We start from the raw sequence: 20,875 nt of genomic DNA on the forward strand, positions 1-20,875 counted from the left end.
TGCCAGATTTCAATGATACAAACACTAAGTGAAACATTTTCCCTTTAAAAATGTAATTCCAAAAATAATTAACTTTGACCCAGTTGCAGCAGCTCTTATTGATATCTAGTGTCCTCAGGCGTCATGATGAGACCTTTCCTCGGCGGGGGACAGAAATAACCGAGGACATAGCAGCTTAATCTTTTGACCTTGTAATTTGTCAGCTCTCTACTGGGATCAAAGTTCAGCTTCTTGTGTGATGGTTGCTCCAGCGTGTAGATATAAATACTTTCCTATGCTTTCCCCTGCTTGGTCTGGACAATTTTTGAATGGACAATTTTCCAATAGTGTTTCGAGCCAAATAAGATGGAAAGGAAGGGTATGGAAATGGTAAATGGTACATTTTTGGATTATATCATTGAGGACTTTCAATTCAGTTCATTTTTTCCTAACATAACATGTAGTTTTAAAGAGTTTTCACATGTTTCCAGTCTTACAACAGGTCACTGGCTCTAATATTAGCAGTTAGTTGTGGGTAATATGTATTGTTTCTAGTTTTGATTTGTTTAAAAGAAGTAAATTGACCCTGGACTTCAATGACCACAGGTCTCGACTTGCTCATATTAAGTCTTCAGACGACCCAAATCCTCAGCAGAGGTGTGATAGTGACTTCCACATCTATGCATCTGCGATTCAAAGTGCTGGGACGAGATTTGAACAATCCAAATTTAATTAAGGCACGTGTTCGCGGCTCTTGCGCGTCCATCAATCTAAATCTCCTGTAGCCCGCAGGTTCTCGACTAGTCCTCTCACTGTGAGATGGTTGATAAATATCAGCCGGGACCACTGCAGCCTAAGTGACAGTTGACATTTTGTGATCACAGCACTCTTAGTAACAAAGAAATCTGGATCCCGTCTCCCATGTGATGTATGGCTTCAGAGGCGCAGACGGAGAGGCTGCTTTGTTGCTTTTATTACAACACCTCTCTGGTGTTGGATTTTTACAAGGACGGTTATTAACATTTAAGCCTGTAAGGACACATGCTGCCTTCAAATGTACTCACTAATAATAGGATAGACGAATTGTCATCTAAGAGACGACATAAGGGAGGAAAAACTATTATAGCGTGGCTTAACTCGGTCGGAAAATGATTTTTAATTGCATGAAATTGTGTGCATCCACTTAGATAGGAGCAGAATTGATTATGTTCAGCTAATTATATGTATAAAACAATGGCTTGTTCGAACACTCAGAGGTAGGTGGCTTAAGCGGCTAATAATTTCATCAAAATCTCAACACGATATCTGTTTGTATATACAGAAGCTGACAAAATAAAGTAATCCAAACAAAAGCAGGAGCTTCCAGATACCTATGGTGGGTGGCTTAGTTTTAATCAATATCGGTGCTTCTTTTCTCACCGCGGCGTAAACCCGTGCCTCGAGATGCAGTGCCCTCTCCAACCCTGAACAATAGCACTGCAATGATACAGAGGATGTGCATAGAGAGGATAAAGTAGGATCTAACAAACCTAATTCCTTCCTGTTCTTGTTGTGTAACAAATAAATGTGAACGCGGTTTTCGCCCTGCTTGTATACCAGCGATGTGACGCAGGGGGAAATCTTTTCTGTAAGTGGCAGCGAGGCAGCGTCGCTTCACAAGCTGCGACCGTCCACGTGGCAAACTCACTCGGCCTTCCTCTCCAGACAGAGTTCAGGCGACGGCAAAATTTCAAATGCCAGGGGGTCACTTTTTAAAAGATCAGCGTGGATTTTAATTGACGGATTTTCCCCGGCACAAAATGAATGCCGTGAGGTGGCGGTGCGTCACCCGTGGACATATTTCATTCTCTTTAATTGTCTGTGCAGTGATTAAAGGATTCTTTTCAGGAATCATTTCAAAGCGCCCCACTATCTCACCCATGACTAATTTTGTTTGCATAATTCTCCGTTCTATTGCTGGTGTCATTTCTTTTTGCCGCCCGGACAAAGGCAGACACATGTAACTGCTTTCTGCATTGGATGATCCGTTTGAAAGCAGTTTTGCCAGGCACCCAAACTTTTTCCTTTTACTTTGAATAATGTGTTCTAAGTAATAAAACCTGGATTTAAACACTGCACCTACAGGGGAAGGCTTTATACATGTCATTGTCTGCCAAACATCCACCTTCCCAACGGCCACAACTCACCCATCTCTTCGTGTTCTCTGGAAGATGTTGCAAAGCCCAATGAAAGTGGCTATGTCCCAATTCGGGAACATCTCGCTTTACAGACGTGAAAGGCAGGTTCACGCACTAAGAAAAATGTTTGCAATAATAGTTATGGTCACATTCTTATATAGTGTGCATATAACCTTTAAAAGGCTCTAATTGGCACTCTGGGAGGAGTCAGGTGATCACAGAAGCCATTGAGATACTGTATATCATCTGGGGACCATGAATAGCAAGCTAAAATATAACTGTACTCTATCAAATACTAGTTATTGATTTGCTTAGTCTAGAAAAAAGTAGTCGACCGACTGTCATCGCAAACTGCCATCTATAGCACCATACTGCTAACAAGGCTTAAAGGCAAATAAAAAAATAAACATTACAAAACTAGTGTCTACGATATGCTGTCAGTGAGAATGACACAAGCGCCAATGTGCAAACCAGAAGCTGGAGCAGCTGGACATGAGCCTGAGGTATCTGGCAGGCTGAGGTGAGCAGACCAGAGACACCACGCGACACGCTTGTGGCTGCACGGGAGGACAAGACAGAGCGCCACACAGAAAGATCCATATGCCTTCTCCTCCAAGATGGACATTATCTCACAACGCAGCTTCCAGCCACTGAATATGGGCCCACTGTTTGTGAAGCAAACTCAAATAAGTTTAGTTTTTGGATTTAGATCTCAGCTGTTAAAGGCGAGATCTCAAACTGATGGAGTTAATCCCCACGTTGGCTGCCTCCACACTTTAAGATAAATATTTTTTGTCCCTCTACTTTCGACCGCTGTCCGTTGACCTATTAGGTCATCTGGCTCAATGACGGACGCCGATGGTAACTCTCACTGCTCTTTGTGTGACCTTTTTCAGCTTGATGGACTTATAGGCAGAGGAAGAACACGGAATCTGTAAGAATGACGCCGTATTGATGTTTCCTCCAAGTGGATAAGAGTCACTGTGAGCCACACTGTCACTTCACAAAACCGAATAAGAGATTCGGTGAACACGGGTCACATCCCAGCACTAAAAGTTAATATATACATTGGAAAGCATGCATTGCGTACCAACATACCACGAGAGTCAAAGAAGAAGATTCTGACCATTATCTCAGGTAATTGTTTGGTAATAATACTTTAAGTGTTGGCCCAGCTTTTGATGCTGCTTTGGAAGTTTTCATGAAAGGCATCATCGCAAAGCCCGTCTTCCCTTTCACCTCAATCTTAGAGTTCGGGCGCTCCGTGAATCTTCGCCGGCTTTGAAAATACATCACGGTGCCAGCTGCCCGGGACACTTTCAAAGGAACACGCATCCGCCCTCACGCGTCCTATATGCCCTCCTATTATAAGCATGAGAATCTGCTCTTGGAGATACACACTTCAGTCAAGGCTGTGATTATGTATCAGCAGGTGCCGGGCACAGGGGGAGGGTTATCTTCATGACTGAACAAGAACTAGATGAAGGCAAGGGAACGTCTTTCAAACATTCGAGCTAGGACTTGTGAAAGATAAGGGGACAATGCTCAATTGGCCTGACACTCTGAAAAGGAGAATTGCAGCATAATCACCACAAAGGACTCGATACCCCTCGCAATTTGCTTTCCAGATAAGGAATCGTTGCAAATCATCTGTTAACATACAGACCACATGCTGAACATACCTCCATGCTCTCTAAGCATGTTAACCGTGTGATTACTTAAGGCTGGAGTCCATGCCTTGCTACACTTGCATTTTAAAATGTTCAAATGTCTAAACTGTGAGGCCTGCTTTGATGAGCAATGCAATTCGATGCGTTTTTAAAAAAGGGCCAGTGAGCCAATGTCATGTCTCGTAAAAATCCAGTAATGCTTTGACTTTTTCAAAAGCAAACGTCAGCACTGGTCTCATCGGTGAGGAGCGGGTTTGTCTTGAAGTTTCAATCTAAAACACTTATATCACCAGTACAAGGAACTCTAGGGCCAACACCCAAAGGAAATCTGAGGTCAAGCGAAACCGGTCTACCTGGAAAATCCTTGCTAGTTTGCCAACACTGATATCTTGCGTCAACAAGTATTATTGCACTGGAAATCATATCAACGGGACCAATAAAGCTTGACGTTAACTGGATCGCAGGAAAAGTTCTATTTTGTCACTGAATTTATGTGAAACAGCATTCTTCCTCAACCCCACCAGAAAATGCCTCATTGCAGTTCCCGGCCGGCTGTCACTCGCTCACTTCACGGAGTTACCGAGACGGCAGAGCACGCAGTCCCTTTACAATGATTTCAGTCCAAACTGTTGGCACCCAGGCCCAGGCTGCTAAGGTGCTACTCAGGAGGAATAACTGCAGTGCTGTTGCTACGGCACCTTGCAGCCTAAAGATTCAAGGCTGGAGGGTAAAAGATACCGCCGTGCCATATCTTACAATATCCAATAAAATAAAAAAGACAGTGGATTACAGTTTATCTTCCTACAGTAGCTGGTGTTGATGATACATCCATTTTCCCTTTTTTCTAGGGATTGCGAGAATATAAAAAAGTAAAATCCTTATGTGGTGTTCTGGGGCTTGATAAAAGTAGGATGTCTAGGTTTGAATGTCCAGATGAGAAAGTACAAGTTCTAAAAGCATAAAGCATTATGAAATATGCACCTCAAGCCTGAGGAATACAGGTGTGAGATATTCCAGTGAGTCCAGTCTTGCATTACTGGCCTTTACACACAGAACTGTTTGGTTCTTTTGGGTAAACAGTGAAAAATAAGGTTATATGTGACGTGTCAAAGTGTTGGATACAGGTTTACGTCTATAAGAAATAAAAATCAGTCCATGAGCAAAAAAAAAATCATTGTTAAGTTTGTTTGAGTAATTATTTTAGTCATTTATCAATATTCCCTGGAGGATCTTATCCCTTTTTCAGATTTATATCATTGAAACCTCTTTCGCCCTCCAAGGGGCATTATTAACAATCCTAAAGCAAACCAGTTACACTTTGGAGAATGTGGGGGAAGTCCACAGTCCTTCTGGGGTAAACCCATGGATGGATTATGAGAAAACTGGCCTGTGGGCACAGAGAAGTGCAAGGCTTCTCCTAAATGGGAAACTACAATGGGTGAGTGCTTTGTAGAAACAATCCAGCCACCGTTTGTGTCGGTCTTTGAAAAGAGCTCTGACTTTCTAACAAGGATTATCAACAGTTACTCCATACAGACGCTTTCGGGCCAGGAGAAATAAATAAACATTTAATGATGGTTTATTTAATTTATAGAAGAGCATAATATTAATCCAACAGCAGAACATAACCTGCTTCCTTGCACTTGTCATATGAATAAACTTGTAAGAAATCAGCCATTATATATCCATTCAACCCTTCCTCTTCAGGATACTGATTTAAACTTTGTGGTTGTTCTCATATCGACAGCTCAGTTCGATGGACTGAAGTCCACGGTATATATCACACACATTAATTGACACATTTGTAAACGGAAGATTTCTTAGAGTTTCATTTACAACTATTGAAGTTGTTTTTTGATGAGTGCTAGGATTTCTTTCATATTGAATTCGACAAGTTAAATAGGCAAAGCTTGGAGTGCTGTGATCTAAAACCAAGGGTGAATGATGAGTAATTACTTTTGATGATGCATTTCCTCTATTCCACAACAGGGAACTGTGTGCGTATAAACTGTGTAAATGAGACATGTTCTTGCAAACACAGTTTTAAGCAGTTAGACTTGGTCACTAATGAAAAATGATATTATTGGACATAAATCAAATCACAGTTTTCTTGTTTAAGTAATTTGGACAGAAGAAAAACTTTGTGTCACTGGTTTATATTGTTGTTTTATGCCCAACGTTATGTAACTTGTCACATCTCATATATTCTTAAATTCACAGATTCAGGAACAATGAGACCGATGTTGACATTTACTAGATCAACGCCAATCTGTATCTTTAACTTCCCAGACTCAGGATTAGTGAGGCAGATGGACCCAGATGCAGAGTTTGAACTGAAGTCTTTCTAATCAACAGTCTTTAACAGAAAAAATAAGAATAAACAAAAGCACAAAGAAAACACAGGGGGCTTACACAGGTGAACAGGACTGGAGCTCAGGAGACACGGGATACGGAGACACAGGAGGACAGGACATCACGGCACTTGGACGACGATAGACAACGATCCAACCAGGACAAAGGGGAGCACAGAGACTTATATACACACACAGGGACGGCAGAGGCAATTGGACACAGGTGGACTGGTGCAGACAATCACAGACAGGAAGTGAAGAAAGAAAACACACAAGCAACAGAGACTACAAAATAAAACAGGAAACAGAACACGGAGTGTGAAAACATGAAAAAGGAGGAGATACTAAATAAACTGAAAACACCTTGGAAACGGTGGAAACTAAGCACTGGAAAATACCAAACCCTGACACAGACAGAGAAAACGACAGGTACAAAGTAATAAAGATATGATTTACTCATTTACTCATGGAGAAATGTGGTGAATGATGACAACACCTTATAAAAGTAGGGAGATAACTAGAAACGTATTTAAGAAATCAATATTCTTTATTCTACAACTATTTTGAATCTAAAATGTGACATTTTCTGTGTGTACTTACTGTTTGTAACTGAATGTATGTCTCATTTTATTTAGGAACATTGTATTCAATAGCATTGCTTTATCGTAGCTTACCTTAAATGGCTAACATTCTGTTTCTGTATTCCGACCTCATGTATTCTTTACTTTTAATTATGATTATCATTCTTGGCTACGTCCGATAGCAGTAATTTAAGTTGTTACTTATTATACAGAAACGTCTCCAATGGATTTCAGGCCCTGAAGCTATGCATTTATTAGCATATAAAGAAAAGAGGCTCGAGGGCAGGAGAATCAAATACACTTTTTTTTTACCTTCATCTTAAATATTGAAGCTTTAATAAGTTCACTTCTTGGTACTCATTGGTGTGCTACATGATGTCGCACTTCAACGCAACCTTTAAAGGTTTTCATTCGTTTTCAATGCCATCCATCTTCCAAAACACACCCTGGGTTATTCCCATTCAACCTGTGTCAACGTAGCTCTGGCAGGTGAATGAAAATGCTACTCTGAACGAGGCAAAATCAGATATGTAAAAAACAAAAATCAGGTTATAAGTATTAGCCTTTGGCGTTAAAGCCTTAATAATGCATGACAGGATAATACCAAAGCACCGCTAAATAACCTATTCATACACACTACCTAAATTTTGTTCAAGACCATGTGAAAGGGAGAAACATATGGGCTAGACATGTCACCCTGATTGGTAGATTTAACATTGAGTTGAAAACATTTAAGTGAAGGGCTCTAATCATGTGCTATTGAGTTGCTGTTGCACAGCTGATTACGAAACACATTCCAGGCCACGGTGTTGCCCGTGGGCTCAACTCCAATTGAATTAGACTGTCACACGGTTCAGACATCTCAGCCCAGCAAAGAGTGTGTTCTATCTCAACCCAGTCTCATCAGAAAACGTATAGTACCTACGTTGGTCCACTTGGAAAAAACGTAGGCATCTCACAATTTGGCCTCTCAGATTGTGAGATGCCTACGTTTTTGTCTGCCCATTGTTTTGCATTGGCCTGTGCCCACGTCACGTGACTCTCAAGTTCCCGTTTGCGAAAACGAAAACATGGCGGACATTCCTTTTATTTTCAGATAAAAATGTCATTTTATAATATAGTTTGGGCATTAAAATACATTCTGACACCATTTCTAGCGAGAAATATGCTCTTTGCTTCCACAATCTTCAGCCAGTTCATGCTTACGATCTATATTTTATTAGTTATCACGAATATTTTTCAGATCTCGCCAGAAAAATCGTAGTAATGTAACGTTTTTATCGTTGCTATGGTGGTGTGAACGCTGCCATGCCGTAAACCACGTCGTAGCGTGCTGTTTTAATCATCGTCCGTGCGTTGTGTTGTTCAGTGAGCGTGAATGTTATTCACATTATTTGATATTAATATTTGATGATAGATTACACCTCTAATACGAAGGATCTAAGAAGTCCCCGCAACTACATTCAACGTTTTCTGATGAGACTGGGTTGGTTTCATCTAAATTGTACAAGTTGTTTTCTTTACCTTTATATTCAAAAACTTTATATCTACATCTGGAGTGGGTCCTCTCTACAGGTTCTCTAACATGTTTGGAAGGGGAGGGTGAGGTGAGGGGTATTCAGCTGCAACATTTAACTTCACCACTAGATGTCACTAAATTCTACAAACTGAATCTTTAAATTGATTGAGGAATGTGATGCGTTGAGTACAATCAATCTTCCTCACACAATAACCTATAGGGCTGGGTACAGGTCTATAACATGTCATAAAAAATTACCACATCTTTACTTTGATGATTCAACTCTTAATATTACAATAGACAAAGACAGACCAGCAAATCCTCACACTTAAGAAGAAGGTGAAACTAAGGTGGACTTTTGTGATTGCAAAGTGAGTTGAATGATTAGTTCATCATCAAAACGTGTAAATTCATGTTCTGACGACTGATTAATTGAATAATTCAGCTTTATTTTATAATACAAGAACCCTCACAAAAGGGGTGGGGTGTGATGTCATTAGAGGGGACAATGGTGCATATTTTCAAATACTTTCTCCCAAATGACATTGCTCTCAGTTGATGACATGAAAGGCCCCAAAAATAGCTGAATAAATGAAGAAACAAGCTGAGAGGGATGTTGATACCATGGTTCATTTCTCACCTCCACACAGCTGATCAAGCACACTGTGAAACTAGGTGTGAATGTTGCTTTTTTGGTTTTGAAAAGTTAAAGTGATCAGAAACAAGCTTCGTGATTCAAGACAAGTCATGTGCCATTATATGTCTAAAACTGGAGACATTACAAACTAGTGAGAATGCAAGGTATTTAGTTTTCATTGAGTTTAGATACCTGTTTCTAATAAACAACTACAAACTTCTCAGTTTCAAATTTAAATTTAAATCTGACGAAGCTTAACAGCTAAAAGCAAATAAACTAATGTATTTAACCCTTGTGTGGTGTTCCCAATAACGCAGTGGGTCCACCAGACCCACAAACATTGGATGAGGAACAAAACCAACTGAAGATCTTAAGAATTCCACGAAGGCAATACACAAAAACATTAAAGCAGTAAACAACAACTGAGCTCTCTCTGTCGCCGTCTCTCTCCGCTGTCGCTGCTACTTTCTGTGAGCTCGACCCCGAAACCTTGTCCCTCTCTCTCTCTCTTTCAGAACCCACACCTCTGTCTCTGTCTGATCCAGACACTGGATCTGGTCCTGAGACTCTGTCCTGCTCTCGGTCTGAGCCCTGCAGTCTCTCTCCAGCACTCCCTGGTCTTTCGCGAGAGGCTCTCCTCTCTGCAGATGCAGACAGCTCCTTTTGTCCAGCCCCTTCTGTTGTACTGTTGGATCTGTCACCTTCGGAAACGCTGGAAGAAGCTGATCGGTCTGATGTGGATGACATCTTCTCAGGACCTAATGGTGCTGAGAAGATGCCTTTTCTGCCTTTTCTCCTCAGATGTCTGTTCAACTTGATCCTCCTCTGGGCGAGTGGCATCTGGAATTGGACAAAAATACATACAAAAAATTAAAAGTTTCAATTAGAAGTCATGGTATTAAGCATTTATGCGCCTTGTAGAAACATTTAATAAATATTTATAACACACTACAATGTGGTTCCAAGCAGAGTTTGAGTCTTTATCAATGCGTTTACCATTACAACCTCCGCTGCGGAATCCAACCAGTTTAATTTGACCTGCCAAACATTCATATTGAACAAATTTTCTTTTAAACCTCTCAAAACCACATAAAAAGTGTTTTCATACTGTTTACATAGGTAAAAATATAATTAATTTCACTCTCGGCAGACCTTTTGAGAATTAAACCCACCGGCAGGTCCTTTAGAGGTGTAATGGTTCCTCGATCTGCGTCTCCTTGGATCATCTCAAGGCTCCCAGGCAGGGGAAGAAGACCGGGTTTGTCTGAAGAGAGTTGGAGTCTGTGGAGCGGGGGCTGGTGAGACATGTGTGAGTGGGGGAGGACATCGCTGCCAATCTCTAGCCCATCTATCCTCCGCCGCTTTGCAGGAGGAGGTCCCACTATAGAGCGGCCCTCCTCCCCCATCCTCCGCCGCTTTGAAGGAGGAGGTACCAGTAAAAAGCGGCCATCCTCCCCCATCCTCCGCCGCTTTGCAGGAGGAGGTCCCAGTAAAGAGCGGCCCTCCTCCCCCATTCTCCGCCGCTTTCCAGGAGGAGGTCCCAGTAAAGAGCGGCCCTCCTCCCCCATTCTCCTCCAACCATCCACCGGAGAGGGAGGTCGATGGAGGAGCGGGAGTCCATGTGGACGGGACATTGGGAGGAGACCACTACCTGGTGGAAGATCTCTTCTTCCCCAAATGTCATGGCTGAGTCGAGGGTCATCGGGAAGTGGTGTATTATTGGTTGAGGGAGTTATATACATCGGTTCATCGCTGACAGGAGTATGAACCGATGGATATGAGGGAGTTATGTCTCGATCTCTGTCTGGTCCTGAGACTCTGTCCTGCTCTCGGTCTGAGCCCTGCAGTCTCTCTCCAGCACTCCCTGGTCTTTCGCGAGAGGCTCTCCTCTCTGCAGATGCAGACAGCTCCTTTCGTCCAGCCCCATCTGTTGTACTGTTGGATCTGTCACCTTCGGAAACGCTGGAAGAAGCTGATCGGTCTGATGTGGACGACATCTTCTCAGGACCTAATGGTGCTCTGTCTGAGGCAGACGCCTCAGTGCTGCCTTTTTCCTCAGATGTCTGTTCAACCTGATCCTCCTCTGGGCGAGTGGCATCTGGAATTGGACAAAAATACAAACAAAAAATTAAAAGGTTCAATTAGAAGTCATGGTATTAAGCATTTATGCGCCTTGTAGAAACATTTAATAAATATTTATAACACACTACAATGTGGTTCCAAGCAGAGTTTGAGTCTTTATCAATGCGTTTACCATTACAACCTCCGCTGCGGAATCCAACCAGTTTAATTTGACCTGCCAAACATTCATATTGAACAAATTTTCTTTTAAACCTCTCAAAACCACATAAAAAGTGTTTTCATACTGTTTACATTGGTAAAAATATAATTAATTTCACTCTCGGCAGACCTTTTGAGAATTAAACCCACCGGCAGGTCCTTTAGAGGTGTAATGGTTCCTCGATCTGCGTCTCCTTGGATCATCTCAAGGCTCCCAGGCAGGGGAAGAAGACCGGCTCCGTCTGAAGAGAGTTGGAGTCTGTGGGGCGGGGCTGGTGAGACATGTGTGAGTGGGGGAGGACATCGCTGCCAACCTCTAGCCCATCTATCCTCCGCGGCTTTGCAGGAGGAGGTCCCAGTAAAGAGCAGCCCTCCTCCCCCATTCTCCTACAACCATCCACCGGAGAGGGAGGTCGATGGAGGAGCGGGAGTCCATGTGGACGGGACATTGGGAGGAGACCACTACCTGGTGAAAGATCTCCTCTTCCCCAAATGTCATGGCTGAGTCGAGGGTCATCGGGAAGTGGTGTATTATTGGTTGAGGGAGTTATATACATCGGTTCATCGCTGACAGGAGTATGAACCGATGGATATGAGGGAGTTATGTCTCGATCTCTGTCTGGTCCTGAGACTCTGTCCTGCTCTCGGTCTGAGCCCTGCAGTCTCTCTCCAGCACTCCCTGGTCTTTCGCGAGAGGCTCTCCTCTCTGCAGATGCAGACAGCTCCTTTCGTCCAGCCCCTTCTGTTGTACTGTTGGATCTGTCACCTTCGGAAACGCTGGAAGAAGCTGATCGGTCTGATGTGGACGACATCTTCTCAGGACCTAATGGTGCTCTGTCTGAGGCAGACGCCTCAGTGCTGCCTTTTTTCCTCAGATGTCTGTTCAACCTGATCCTCCTCTGGGCGAGTGGCATCTGGAATTGGACAAAAATACAAACAAAAAATGAAAAGGTTCAATTAGAAGTCATGGTATTAAGCATTTATGCGCCTTGTAGAAACATTTAATAAATATTTATAACACACTACAATGTGGTTCCAAGCAGAGTTTGAGTCTTTATCAATGCGTTTACCATTACAACCTCCGCTGCGGAATCCAACCAGTTTAATTTGACCTGCCAAACATTCATATTGAACAAATTTTCTTTTAAACCTCTCAAAACCACATAAAAAGTGTTTTCATACTGTTTACATTGGTAAAAATATAATTAATTTCACTCTCTGCAGACTTTTTGAGAATTAAACCCACCGGCAGGTCCTTTAGAGGTGTAATGGTTCCTCGATCTGCGTCTCCTTGGATCATCTCAAGGCTCCCAGGCAGGGGAAGAAGACCGGCTCCGTCTGAAGAGAGTTGGAGTCTGTGGAGCGGGGGCTGGTGAGACATGTGTGAGTGGGGGAGGACATCGCTGCCAACCTCTAGCCCATCTATCCTCGGCGGCTTTGCAGGAGGAGGTCCCAGTAAAGAGCGGCCCTCCTCCCCCATTCTCCTCCAACCATCCACCGGAGAGGGAGGTCGATGGAGGAGCGGGAGTCCATGTGGACAGGACATTGGGAGGAGACCACTACCTGGTGAAGATCTCCTCTTCCCAAATGTCATGGCTGAGTCGAGGGTCATCGGGAAGTGGTGTATTATTGGTTGAGGGAGTTATATACATCGGTTCATCGCTGACAGGAGTATGAACCGATGGATATGAGGGAGTTATGTCTCGATCTCTGTCTGGTCCTGAGACTCTGTCCTGCTCTCGGTCTGAGCCCTGCAGTCTCTCTCCAGCACTCCCTGGTCTTTCGCGAGAGGCTCTCCTCTCTGCAGATGCAGACAGCTCCTTTTGTCCAGCCCCATCTGTTGTACTGTTGGATCTGTCACCTTCGGAAACGCTGGAAGAAGCTGATCGGTCTGATGTGGACGACATCTTCTCAGGACCTAATGGTGCTCTGTCTGAGGCAGACGCCTCAGTGCTGCCTTTTTCCTCAGATGTCTGTTCAACCTGATCCTCCTCTGGGCGAGTGGCATCTGGAATTGGACAAAAATACAAACAAAAAATGAAAAGGTTCAATTAGAAGTCATGGTATTAAGCATTTATGCGCCTTGTAGAAACATTTAATAAATATTTATAACACACTACAATGTGGTTCCAAGCAGAGTTTGAGTCTTTATCAATGCGTTTACCATTACAACCTCCGCTGCGGAATCCAACCAGTTTAATTTGACCTGCCAAACATTCATATTGAACAAATTTTCTTTTAAACCTCTCAAAACCACATAAAAAGTGTTTTCATACTGTTTACATTGGTAAAAATATAATTAATTTCACTCTCGGCAGACTTTTTGAGAATTAAACCCACCGGCAGGTCCTTTAGAGGTGTAATGGTTCCTCGATCTGCGTCTCCTTGGATCATCTCAAGGCTCCCAGGCAGGGGAAGAAGACCGGCTCCGTCTGAAGAGAGTTGGAGTCTGTGGAGCGGGGGCTGGTGAGACATGTGTGAGTGGGGGAGGACATCGCTGCCAACCTCTAGCCCATCTATCCTCGGCGGCTTTGCAGGAGGAGGTCCCAGTAAAGAGCGGCCCTCCTCCCCCATTCTCCTCCAACCATCCACCGGAGAGGGAGGTCGATGGAGGAGCGGGAGTCCATGTGGACAGGACATTGGGAGGAGACCACTACCTGGTGGAAGATCTCCTCTTCCCCAAATGTCATGGCTGAGTCGAGGGTCATCGGGAAGTGGTGTATTATTGGTTGAGGGAGTTATATACATCGGTTCATCGCTGACAGGAGTATGAACCGATGGATATGAGGGAGTTATGTCTCGATCTCTGTCTGGTCCTGAGACTCTGTCCTGCTCTCGGTCTGAGCCCTGCAGTCTCTCTCCAGCACTCCCTGGTCTTTCGCGAGAGGCTCTCCTCTCTGCAGATGCAGACAGCTCCTTTTGTCCAGCCCCATCTGTTGTACTGTTGGATCTGTCACCTTCGGAAACGCTGGAAGAAGCTGATTGGTCTGATGTGGATGACATCTTCTCAGGACCTAATGGTGCTGAGAAGATGCCTTTTCTGCCTTTTCTCCCCATATATCTGTTCAACTTGATCCTCCTCTGGGCGAGTGGCATGTGGAATTGGACAAAAATACATACAAAAAATGAAAAGGTTCAATTAGAAGTCATGGTATTAAGAATTTATGCGCCTTGTAGAAACATTTAATAAATATTTATAACACACTACAATGTGGTTCCAAGCAGTCTTTATCAATGCGTTTACCATTACAACCTCCGCTGCGGAATCCAACCAGTTTAATTTGACCTGCCAAACATTCATATTGAACAAATTTTCTTTTAAACCTCTCAAAACCACATAAAAAGTGTTTTCACACTGTTTACATAGGTAAAAATATAATTAATTTCACTCTCGGCAGACTTTTTGAGAATTAAACCCACCGGCAGGTCCTTTGGACGTGTAATGGTTCCTCGATCTGCGTCTCCTTGGATCATCTCAAGGCTCCCAGGCAGGGGAAGAAGACCGGCTCCGTCTGAAGAGAGTTGGAGTCTGTGGAGCGGGGGCTGGTGAGACATGTGTGAGTGGGGGGGGACATCGCTGCCAACCTCTAGCCCATCTATCCTCCGCCGCTTTGCAGGAGGAGGTCCCACTATAGAGCGGCCCTCCTCCCCCATCATCCGCCGCTTTCGATGAAGAGGTCCCAGTAAAGAGCGGCCCTCCTCCCCCATTCTCCTCCAACCATCCACCGGAGAGGGAGGTCGATGGAGGAGCGGGAGTCCATGTGGATGGGAGATTGGGAGGAGACCACTACCTGGTGGAAGATCTCCTCTTCCCCGAATGTCATCGCTGACAGGAGTATGAACCGATGGATATGAGGGAGATGTATCCATCGGTTCATCGCTGTCAGGAGTATGAACCGATGGATATGAGGGAGATGTATCCATCGGTTCATCGCTGTCAGGAGTATGAACCGATGGATATGAGGGAGATGTATCCATCGGTTCATCGCTGTCAGGAGTATGAACCGATGGATATGAGGGAGATGTATCCATCGGTTCATCGCTGTCAGGAGTATGAACCGATGGATATGAGGGAGATGTATCCATCGGTTCATCACTGTCAGGAGTATGAATGGTGTGATGGCTCAGGAAGGGAAGAGGAGACGGCAAGAGTGAGTGGGACCTTGACCGTGGAGGAGGAGCTAGGTGGCCAGATGTGTAGGGAGGAGCGTAGGGCTGTGGTCCTCTATCTCTGTAGTACCTGGTTCAAAGGGAGAGAAACAGTCATCGAGAGGCCGACATATTAGAATAAAACATTTAAAGGGGACATAGCATGCAAATTCCACTTTGTTAGTGCTTCTACAGGTTAATGTGGGTATCTGGCATGTCTACCAACCCAAAAACTCTGGGGAAAAAACACTTGCGCGTTTTGTTATAGTTCCTCTAAGTCAGAAACGTCATGCTTGAGCGACTCGATTGCGCTTCCTGGGTTTTGTGTCGTAACAAGGAACTGGAAGTCTCCTACATGGTCTTGCCCCCGTCACGCCGGGTTTACACCGGACGCAGCGAGGCTGCGAGGCAGCGCAGCGCCGTTCCCAAGCACGCAGCCTGGCTGTTCACACGGGACGAGCATTTCTCCGCTGGTCAGCCCGCGATTCACTCACATGTGGCATTTGTCTGGATCGTTGGGACTGGGAGGCTGCAGCAGCTGCTCGGGAGCGACCGCTCGCTCTCCCGTGCGTGAGCTGGAATTTGTGTCAGCGCCACACAGCCAGCAGTGTGGAAGACTTCCGCAGTGTTCAGCGCTACTGTAACCCCCGAACCCCGACATTCAACGGGTACAACAACAAGCGGAGAAAGCAGAATCGCGGGCTGACCTTATATATACAGTCTATGGGGCTGACCAGCGCGGAGAAATGCTCGTCCCGTGAACAGCCAGGGGCTGCGCGCTGAGAACGGCGCTGCGCTGCCTCGCAGCGGTCTTCCACACTGCCAGCTGTGTGGAAGACTTCCGCAGTGTTCAGCGCTACTGTATGCCGGGTTACAGTACTTACGCCGGGTTACAGTAGTTACGCCGGGGTACACCGGACGCGGAAGCGCAGCTGCGAGGCAGCGCAGCGCCGTTCTCCAGCACGCAGCCGCCTGGCTGTTCACACGGGACGAGCATTTCTCCGCTGGTCAGCCCCATAGACTGTATATATAAGGTCAGCCCGCGATTCTGCTTTCTCCGCTTGTTGTTGTACCCGTTGAATGTCGGGGTTCGGGGTAAATGATGGTCTTCATAGCCCCCCACCCCTCTCTTTCTCTCTCTGTCTGTCTGCTTGTGTGCTTGTAGTGGATGGGCAGAGGGGACATTTAATTATGTGATGGGAAAATTAAAACTCCAGGACAACAAGGGAATACAAAGTATGGGATGCATATTTGATAATTTATATCATATAAAATATGTAATTTATATCGTTTAAAATCATGGGGGGAGAGGGGGGAGGGGGGAGCTGGCTCATTAGCATTTAAAGGAACAGGCACTCAAAACAGGTCACTCTGTGGAGGGCTGTTTTATACAGGGTAAAAAGGAGCTGTTTTATATGATCCTTGTGGTATTTTGACCAAAGTATGTTACAGACATTTCATTAAGACCCCAAGGAACCATATCAACTTGTGGTAAAATGGGCATGCTATGTCCCCTTTAATAGTTCTATAGACGGGGTCTCACCTCTCCCAGGGTCTGCCTCCCCCTCGGTGAGAGTGATGGGGCCATGACTGGTGACCTAATGGAGCAGAGACACAGTTTAGTTAGCTTCTGAATGTCTTTCCTTCAAGCTCACAAGCCTCCTTAAATGATCTAAATCCAACCTCTTACCTGATGGATGTGGCGGCCTTGTCGGTGGCAGTAGGCCAACAGAAAAATGGTCGCCCTGCCGAAGAAATCAGTGAAAAAAATGTAGTTACCTTTCAGAGACGTTACTATTCCAGTTCTCATGGATGTACAGGTGCGTAGTAAGGATGCACCTAAGTAAGTTAATGACTCCAATAATAGAGCGTAACAGTGAATGCCCACTTTTAGAATGGATTGTGTAAATAAAACACGTTTTTCTTGATATGCAGTTGCTATTATAAGGACTTGTGGCTTCTACAGGAGCTTATAACATCGTTTCACAAACTTGTAGTGAGTCTACCTTGGATGGTAAAAATATTATGGCAGATGATCAAAATCGCTATTCAGAAAATGAATTGGATTTTTACTTCTGAAAACGATCTATTGAGCTCTATAATAATAAAGAGGAGGAGAGTGTTGTTTTTACATACGGGTCTAGACGGTCCAGCCACAGCTGCGGAAAAATGTTGTCTGCAAAAACACACAGGACAAAAATAAACCATCAGTTACCAACATTGTGACCGACTACAGGATCAATTTCACAAGTATAACTGTAGGAAATCTAATATAAACAAACCAGTGACTTAAAATCATCAGTGACTTTACTGATTAATCATAAAACCAGTAATAACGTTATACATACACAATGAACATCCTGTCAGCGGGCTTTACTCCACCAGGGGGAATGCGGTGGACTATCACGGAGCAGTGTTTCCGGATGTGGGCTTCATCATCGGTATATTCTACAAAGCACAAGCAACAAATCATTAGAAAACAAAAACACGACAACCTAAAAAATTACACCGCAATTCACTCAATAGAATACATTGATAGGCCTTTGTTATTAAACAGATGCATGAAGCTCCCAAAACACAGGCTCCCTTGTGGTTCCAAGAATCTGTAAGAGCAGAATGGGAGGTAGAGTCTTCAGCTACAAGGCTCCTCTCCTGTGGAACCAGCTCCCACTCTTGGTTCGGGAGGCAAAGACCATCTCTACATTTAAGGTTAAACTTAAAACGCTCCTTTTTGATAAAGCCTATAGTTAGGGCTGGATCAGGTGAGTCCTGAACCATCACTTATTAATGCTGTTATAGGTCTAGAATGCTGGGGGAACTCCCATCATCCACTGAGCACTTCTCCTCTTCTCTCTGTCTCTCTGAGGAGTAAAAGTCTGTCTATCATTTACGGTAACCCCCTCAAAATAATGTCTGACAGATGTGTCACACATGAGTAAAGGCATCAGCTGACAACTTACCTTCACCAGTCTGCTCATTGGTGATCTGCAGGTCACCTTTTGTGGACCTGAGGCGCTCCCAGCCCATAATCGTCCTTTTTAGCTCCTTGATGGTGATATGCAGCTCATCGAAAGTGACTGTCTTGTAGCGCAGTTGGGAAGTAAACTTGTAGTGTACATACAACATTTTCGCAGGTCAATTAAGCACAGAGGCGGGTGAAATAAGTAGTAGCTCGTAGAGGCTCTTTCGATGTAGAGACTCTTTTGATGTCAACAGAAACTGCCACTGATACGTAAAGTCACCTGCATTTGATGCCACACTGTTTAGAGGCAGCTGCCTATGATGCAAAACTGTTTAAAGGCAGCTGCCTATGATGCAAAACTGTTTAGAGGCAGCTGCCTATGATGCAAAACTGTTTAGAGGCAGCTGCCTATGATGCAAAACTGTTTAGAGGCAGCTGCCTATGATCCCAAACTGTTTCGGTTTAAAGGTCTCTACCTGTAAAGTGCCTTGATGTATGTTGATATTTGGTGCTTAACAAATAAAACTGAATTGAAAAGTCATCACTCTACCACCACTCGCCTTTAATGAACAAATCTGTCTTCATAAAATAATACAAGGCAAGCATCCTGCATTTAAAGTCAAAAAAGCTGCAGGTGACCTCACGTTGCAATTTAAAGTAAACTTTCCACCATTCATTGTTTCGAATAGGTATAATGAATAGGTTTTATATCTTAATTATCCATAACATATAGATGATACATTTATATTTGAGCAATACATCTGAGCTTACATGCTGTTAAACGGTCAGAGCTCGGAGAAGAAGAAGAAAAGTTCTAATTATTAACACCTGAAAGACACAAATGTACAACTCAAAGGCCTAATGTCGATTCACGTGTTTCGTTTGGTGGGGCGAAAAAAATACAACTGAAGACGTTTTCATCAGGTCAAAACATTTTAATAAAAAAAAAAGGAAGCAACAACTCACTTGTAAGAACATCAGTCCCTCAAATTCTCCCATTTCCGTCACATTTCAGTTTCAAACCATCACACACACTCACGCGCACTCACATAACATGACAGCTACTGCACCTTTGGAACAAAAACATGCAGACTGATTTGCTATTTTTAGTAAACACATCCTAGATTTATACAATCCAGTGTAGCATGATTGGTCTGCTTTAAATTAAAGGAAAAAACTGGTGAGGGTTTTTTTGCAAATGTTAGTGTTAGGGTTTGTTTTGGTTGGACCCCAAAGCAGAGACTGGAAACAGACTTGGAACAAAGGCAGAGTTTATTATATGGATAAGCAGAGATGGCAGGCTGTGGAGGCAGGGTGCTGGCTGGGATGTCCACAGGAAGACACGAACACGGGACAACAAAAACGCAGAAGAGCAGCAAGGCACACGGGAGGGCTGCATAGCAAAAGGGAAAAAACGCGGATTAGTACTCATAAGACACAAGCTAAGAAACCGAGGGAAAAACATGAGGCTGCACTACCGAACGAGACGGAATTATCTGGCGGAGTAGTGGAGTCAAGACCAGGCTTTTATGGAGAGGTTGATGAGTGAGTGAGAACAGGTGTGCCTTGTCTGCTGCAGCGGGGAAGCCAGCCATACCCCCTGCCACACACACGACCTGCAGGGGAAGAACAGAAAGGGAAGGGGGAGAGAGAGAGAAAACCAAAACAACCAAAACACAGAATCATCACAGTACCCCCCCTCAAGGGACGCCTCCTGGCGGCCTACCAGGCTTGTCCGGGTACCGAGAATAAAAGTCATGGAGGATAGCGGGGTCCAATATGAAAGAGCGAGAAACCCACTGTCGCGCCTCTGGTTCGTACCCTTCCCAATCCACCAAGTACTGGAAGCCCTGGCCTCGCCGACGCACATCCAAAATTTGTCTAACAGTGAAAGCAGGGTGATTGTCAATGATCCGGGTGGGTGGAGGGGGTTCGGCTGGAGGGCTCAGAGGGCTAGTGGACACTGGCTTGAGGAGTGACACATGGAAAGCCGGGTGGACATTTAACGAGGGGGGGAGCTTAAGTTTCACCACACAGGGATTAATGATGCGGCCGATCTCATATGGACCAATGTACCTGGGCGTGAGCTTCCGAGACTCAGTCTGGAGCGGTAAGTCCCGGGAGGATAACCAGACCTTCTGACCGGGCTGGTAATCCGAGGCCGGGGTGCGATGGCGGTCAGCGACTCTGGTTGCGAGCAGCGGTGCGGGTGAGAGCTGCCCGGGCTTCGCGCCAGACTCGACGAGCACGCCGGAGATGCCCCTGAACGGAGGGGACTGCCACGTCTGTTTCCTGAGCTGGGAAGAGTGGAGGTTGAAACCCGTTAGAGGCCATGAACGGGGACATCCCTGTGGCGGAGCAGACCAGGGAGTTGTGGGCATATTCTACCCAGGGGAGGTGGGTGGACCAGGAAGCCGGGTGACGAGATGTGACACAGCGAAGAGCCGCCCCCAGGTCCTGATTAGCCCTTTCCGTCTGGCCGTTCGTCTGCGGGTGGTACCCAGATGACAGGCTGGCAGATGCCCCCAATGCCTGGCAAAAGGCTTTCCAAACCCGGGCGGAGAACTGTG

The 20,875-nt window shown here is 44.8% G+C and overlaps 2 protein-coding genes across 2 annotated transcripts; both read right to left on the reverse strand.

The window, feature by feature from the left end:
* Positions 1-8,794: 8,794 nt before the first annotated feature.
* On the reverse strand, positions 8,795-10,522 carry LOC118103513. The gene is made up of 2 exons (XM_035150546.2): positions 10,087-10,522; positions 8,795-9,754 (listed from the first exon to the last, which is right to left on the reverse strand). Exons 1-2 carry the CDS (start codon positions 10,480-10,482, stop codon positions 9,200-9,202), a joined length of 951 nt encoding a protein of 316 aa, XP_035006437.2. The 5' UTR covers positions 10,483-10,522; the 3' UTR covers positions 8,795-9,199.
* Positions 10,523-17,483: 6,961 nt separating this feature from the next.
* Positions 17,484-18,469, reverse strand: LOC118103697 (E3 ubiquitin-protein ligase RBBP6-like). Its single transcript, XM_047339219.1, has 3 exons — positions 18,304-18,469; positions 17,688-17,791; positions 17,484-17,519 (listed from the first exon to the last, which is right to left on the reverse strand). The coding sequence occupies exons 1-3, from the start codon at positions 18,467-18,469 to the stop codon at positions 17,484-17,486; spliced, it is 306 nt and encodes a 101-aa protein (XP_047195175.1).
* Positions 18,470-20,875: the final 2,406 nt, after the last annotated feature.

This window comes from Hippoglossus stenolepis, chromosome 24, assembly GCF_022539355.2.
Source record: "Hippoglossus stenolepis isolate QCI-W04-F060 chromosome 24, HSTE1.2, whole genome shotgun sequence".
Lineage (NCBI taxonomy): Eukaryota > Metazoa > Chordata > Actinopteri > Pleuronectiformes > Pleuronectidae > Hippoglossus > Hippoglossus stenolepis.

Coding starts and splice junctions, on each gene's coding strand:
- LOC118103513 (XM_035150546.2), bottom strand. CDS start 10,482: ATGGGGGAGGAGGGCCGCTCTTTACTGGGACCTCCTCCTGGAAAGCGG. Junction 9,755..10,086: donor CACCTCTAAAGGACCTGCCG/GTGGGTTTAATT, acceptor GTCCAATTCCAG/ATGCCACTCGCCCAGAGGAG.
- LOC118103697 (XM_047339219.1), bottom strand. CDS start 18,469: ATGTTGTATGTACACTACAAGTTTACTTCCCAACTGCGCTACAAGACA. Junction 17,792..18,303: donor CAATGAGCAGACTGGTGAAG/GTAAGTTGTCAG, acceptor TGTGCTTTGTAG/AATATACCGATGATGAAGCC. Junction 17,520..17,687: donor ACAGGATGTTCATTGTGTAT/GTATAACGTTAT, acceptor GTGTTTTTGCAG/ACAACATTTTTCCGCAGCTG.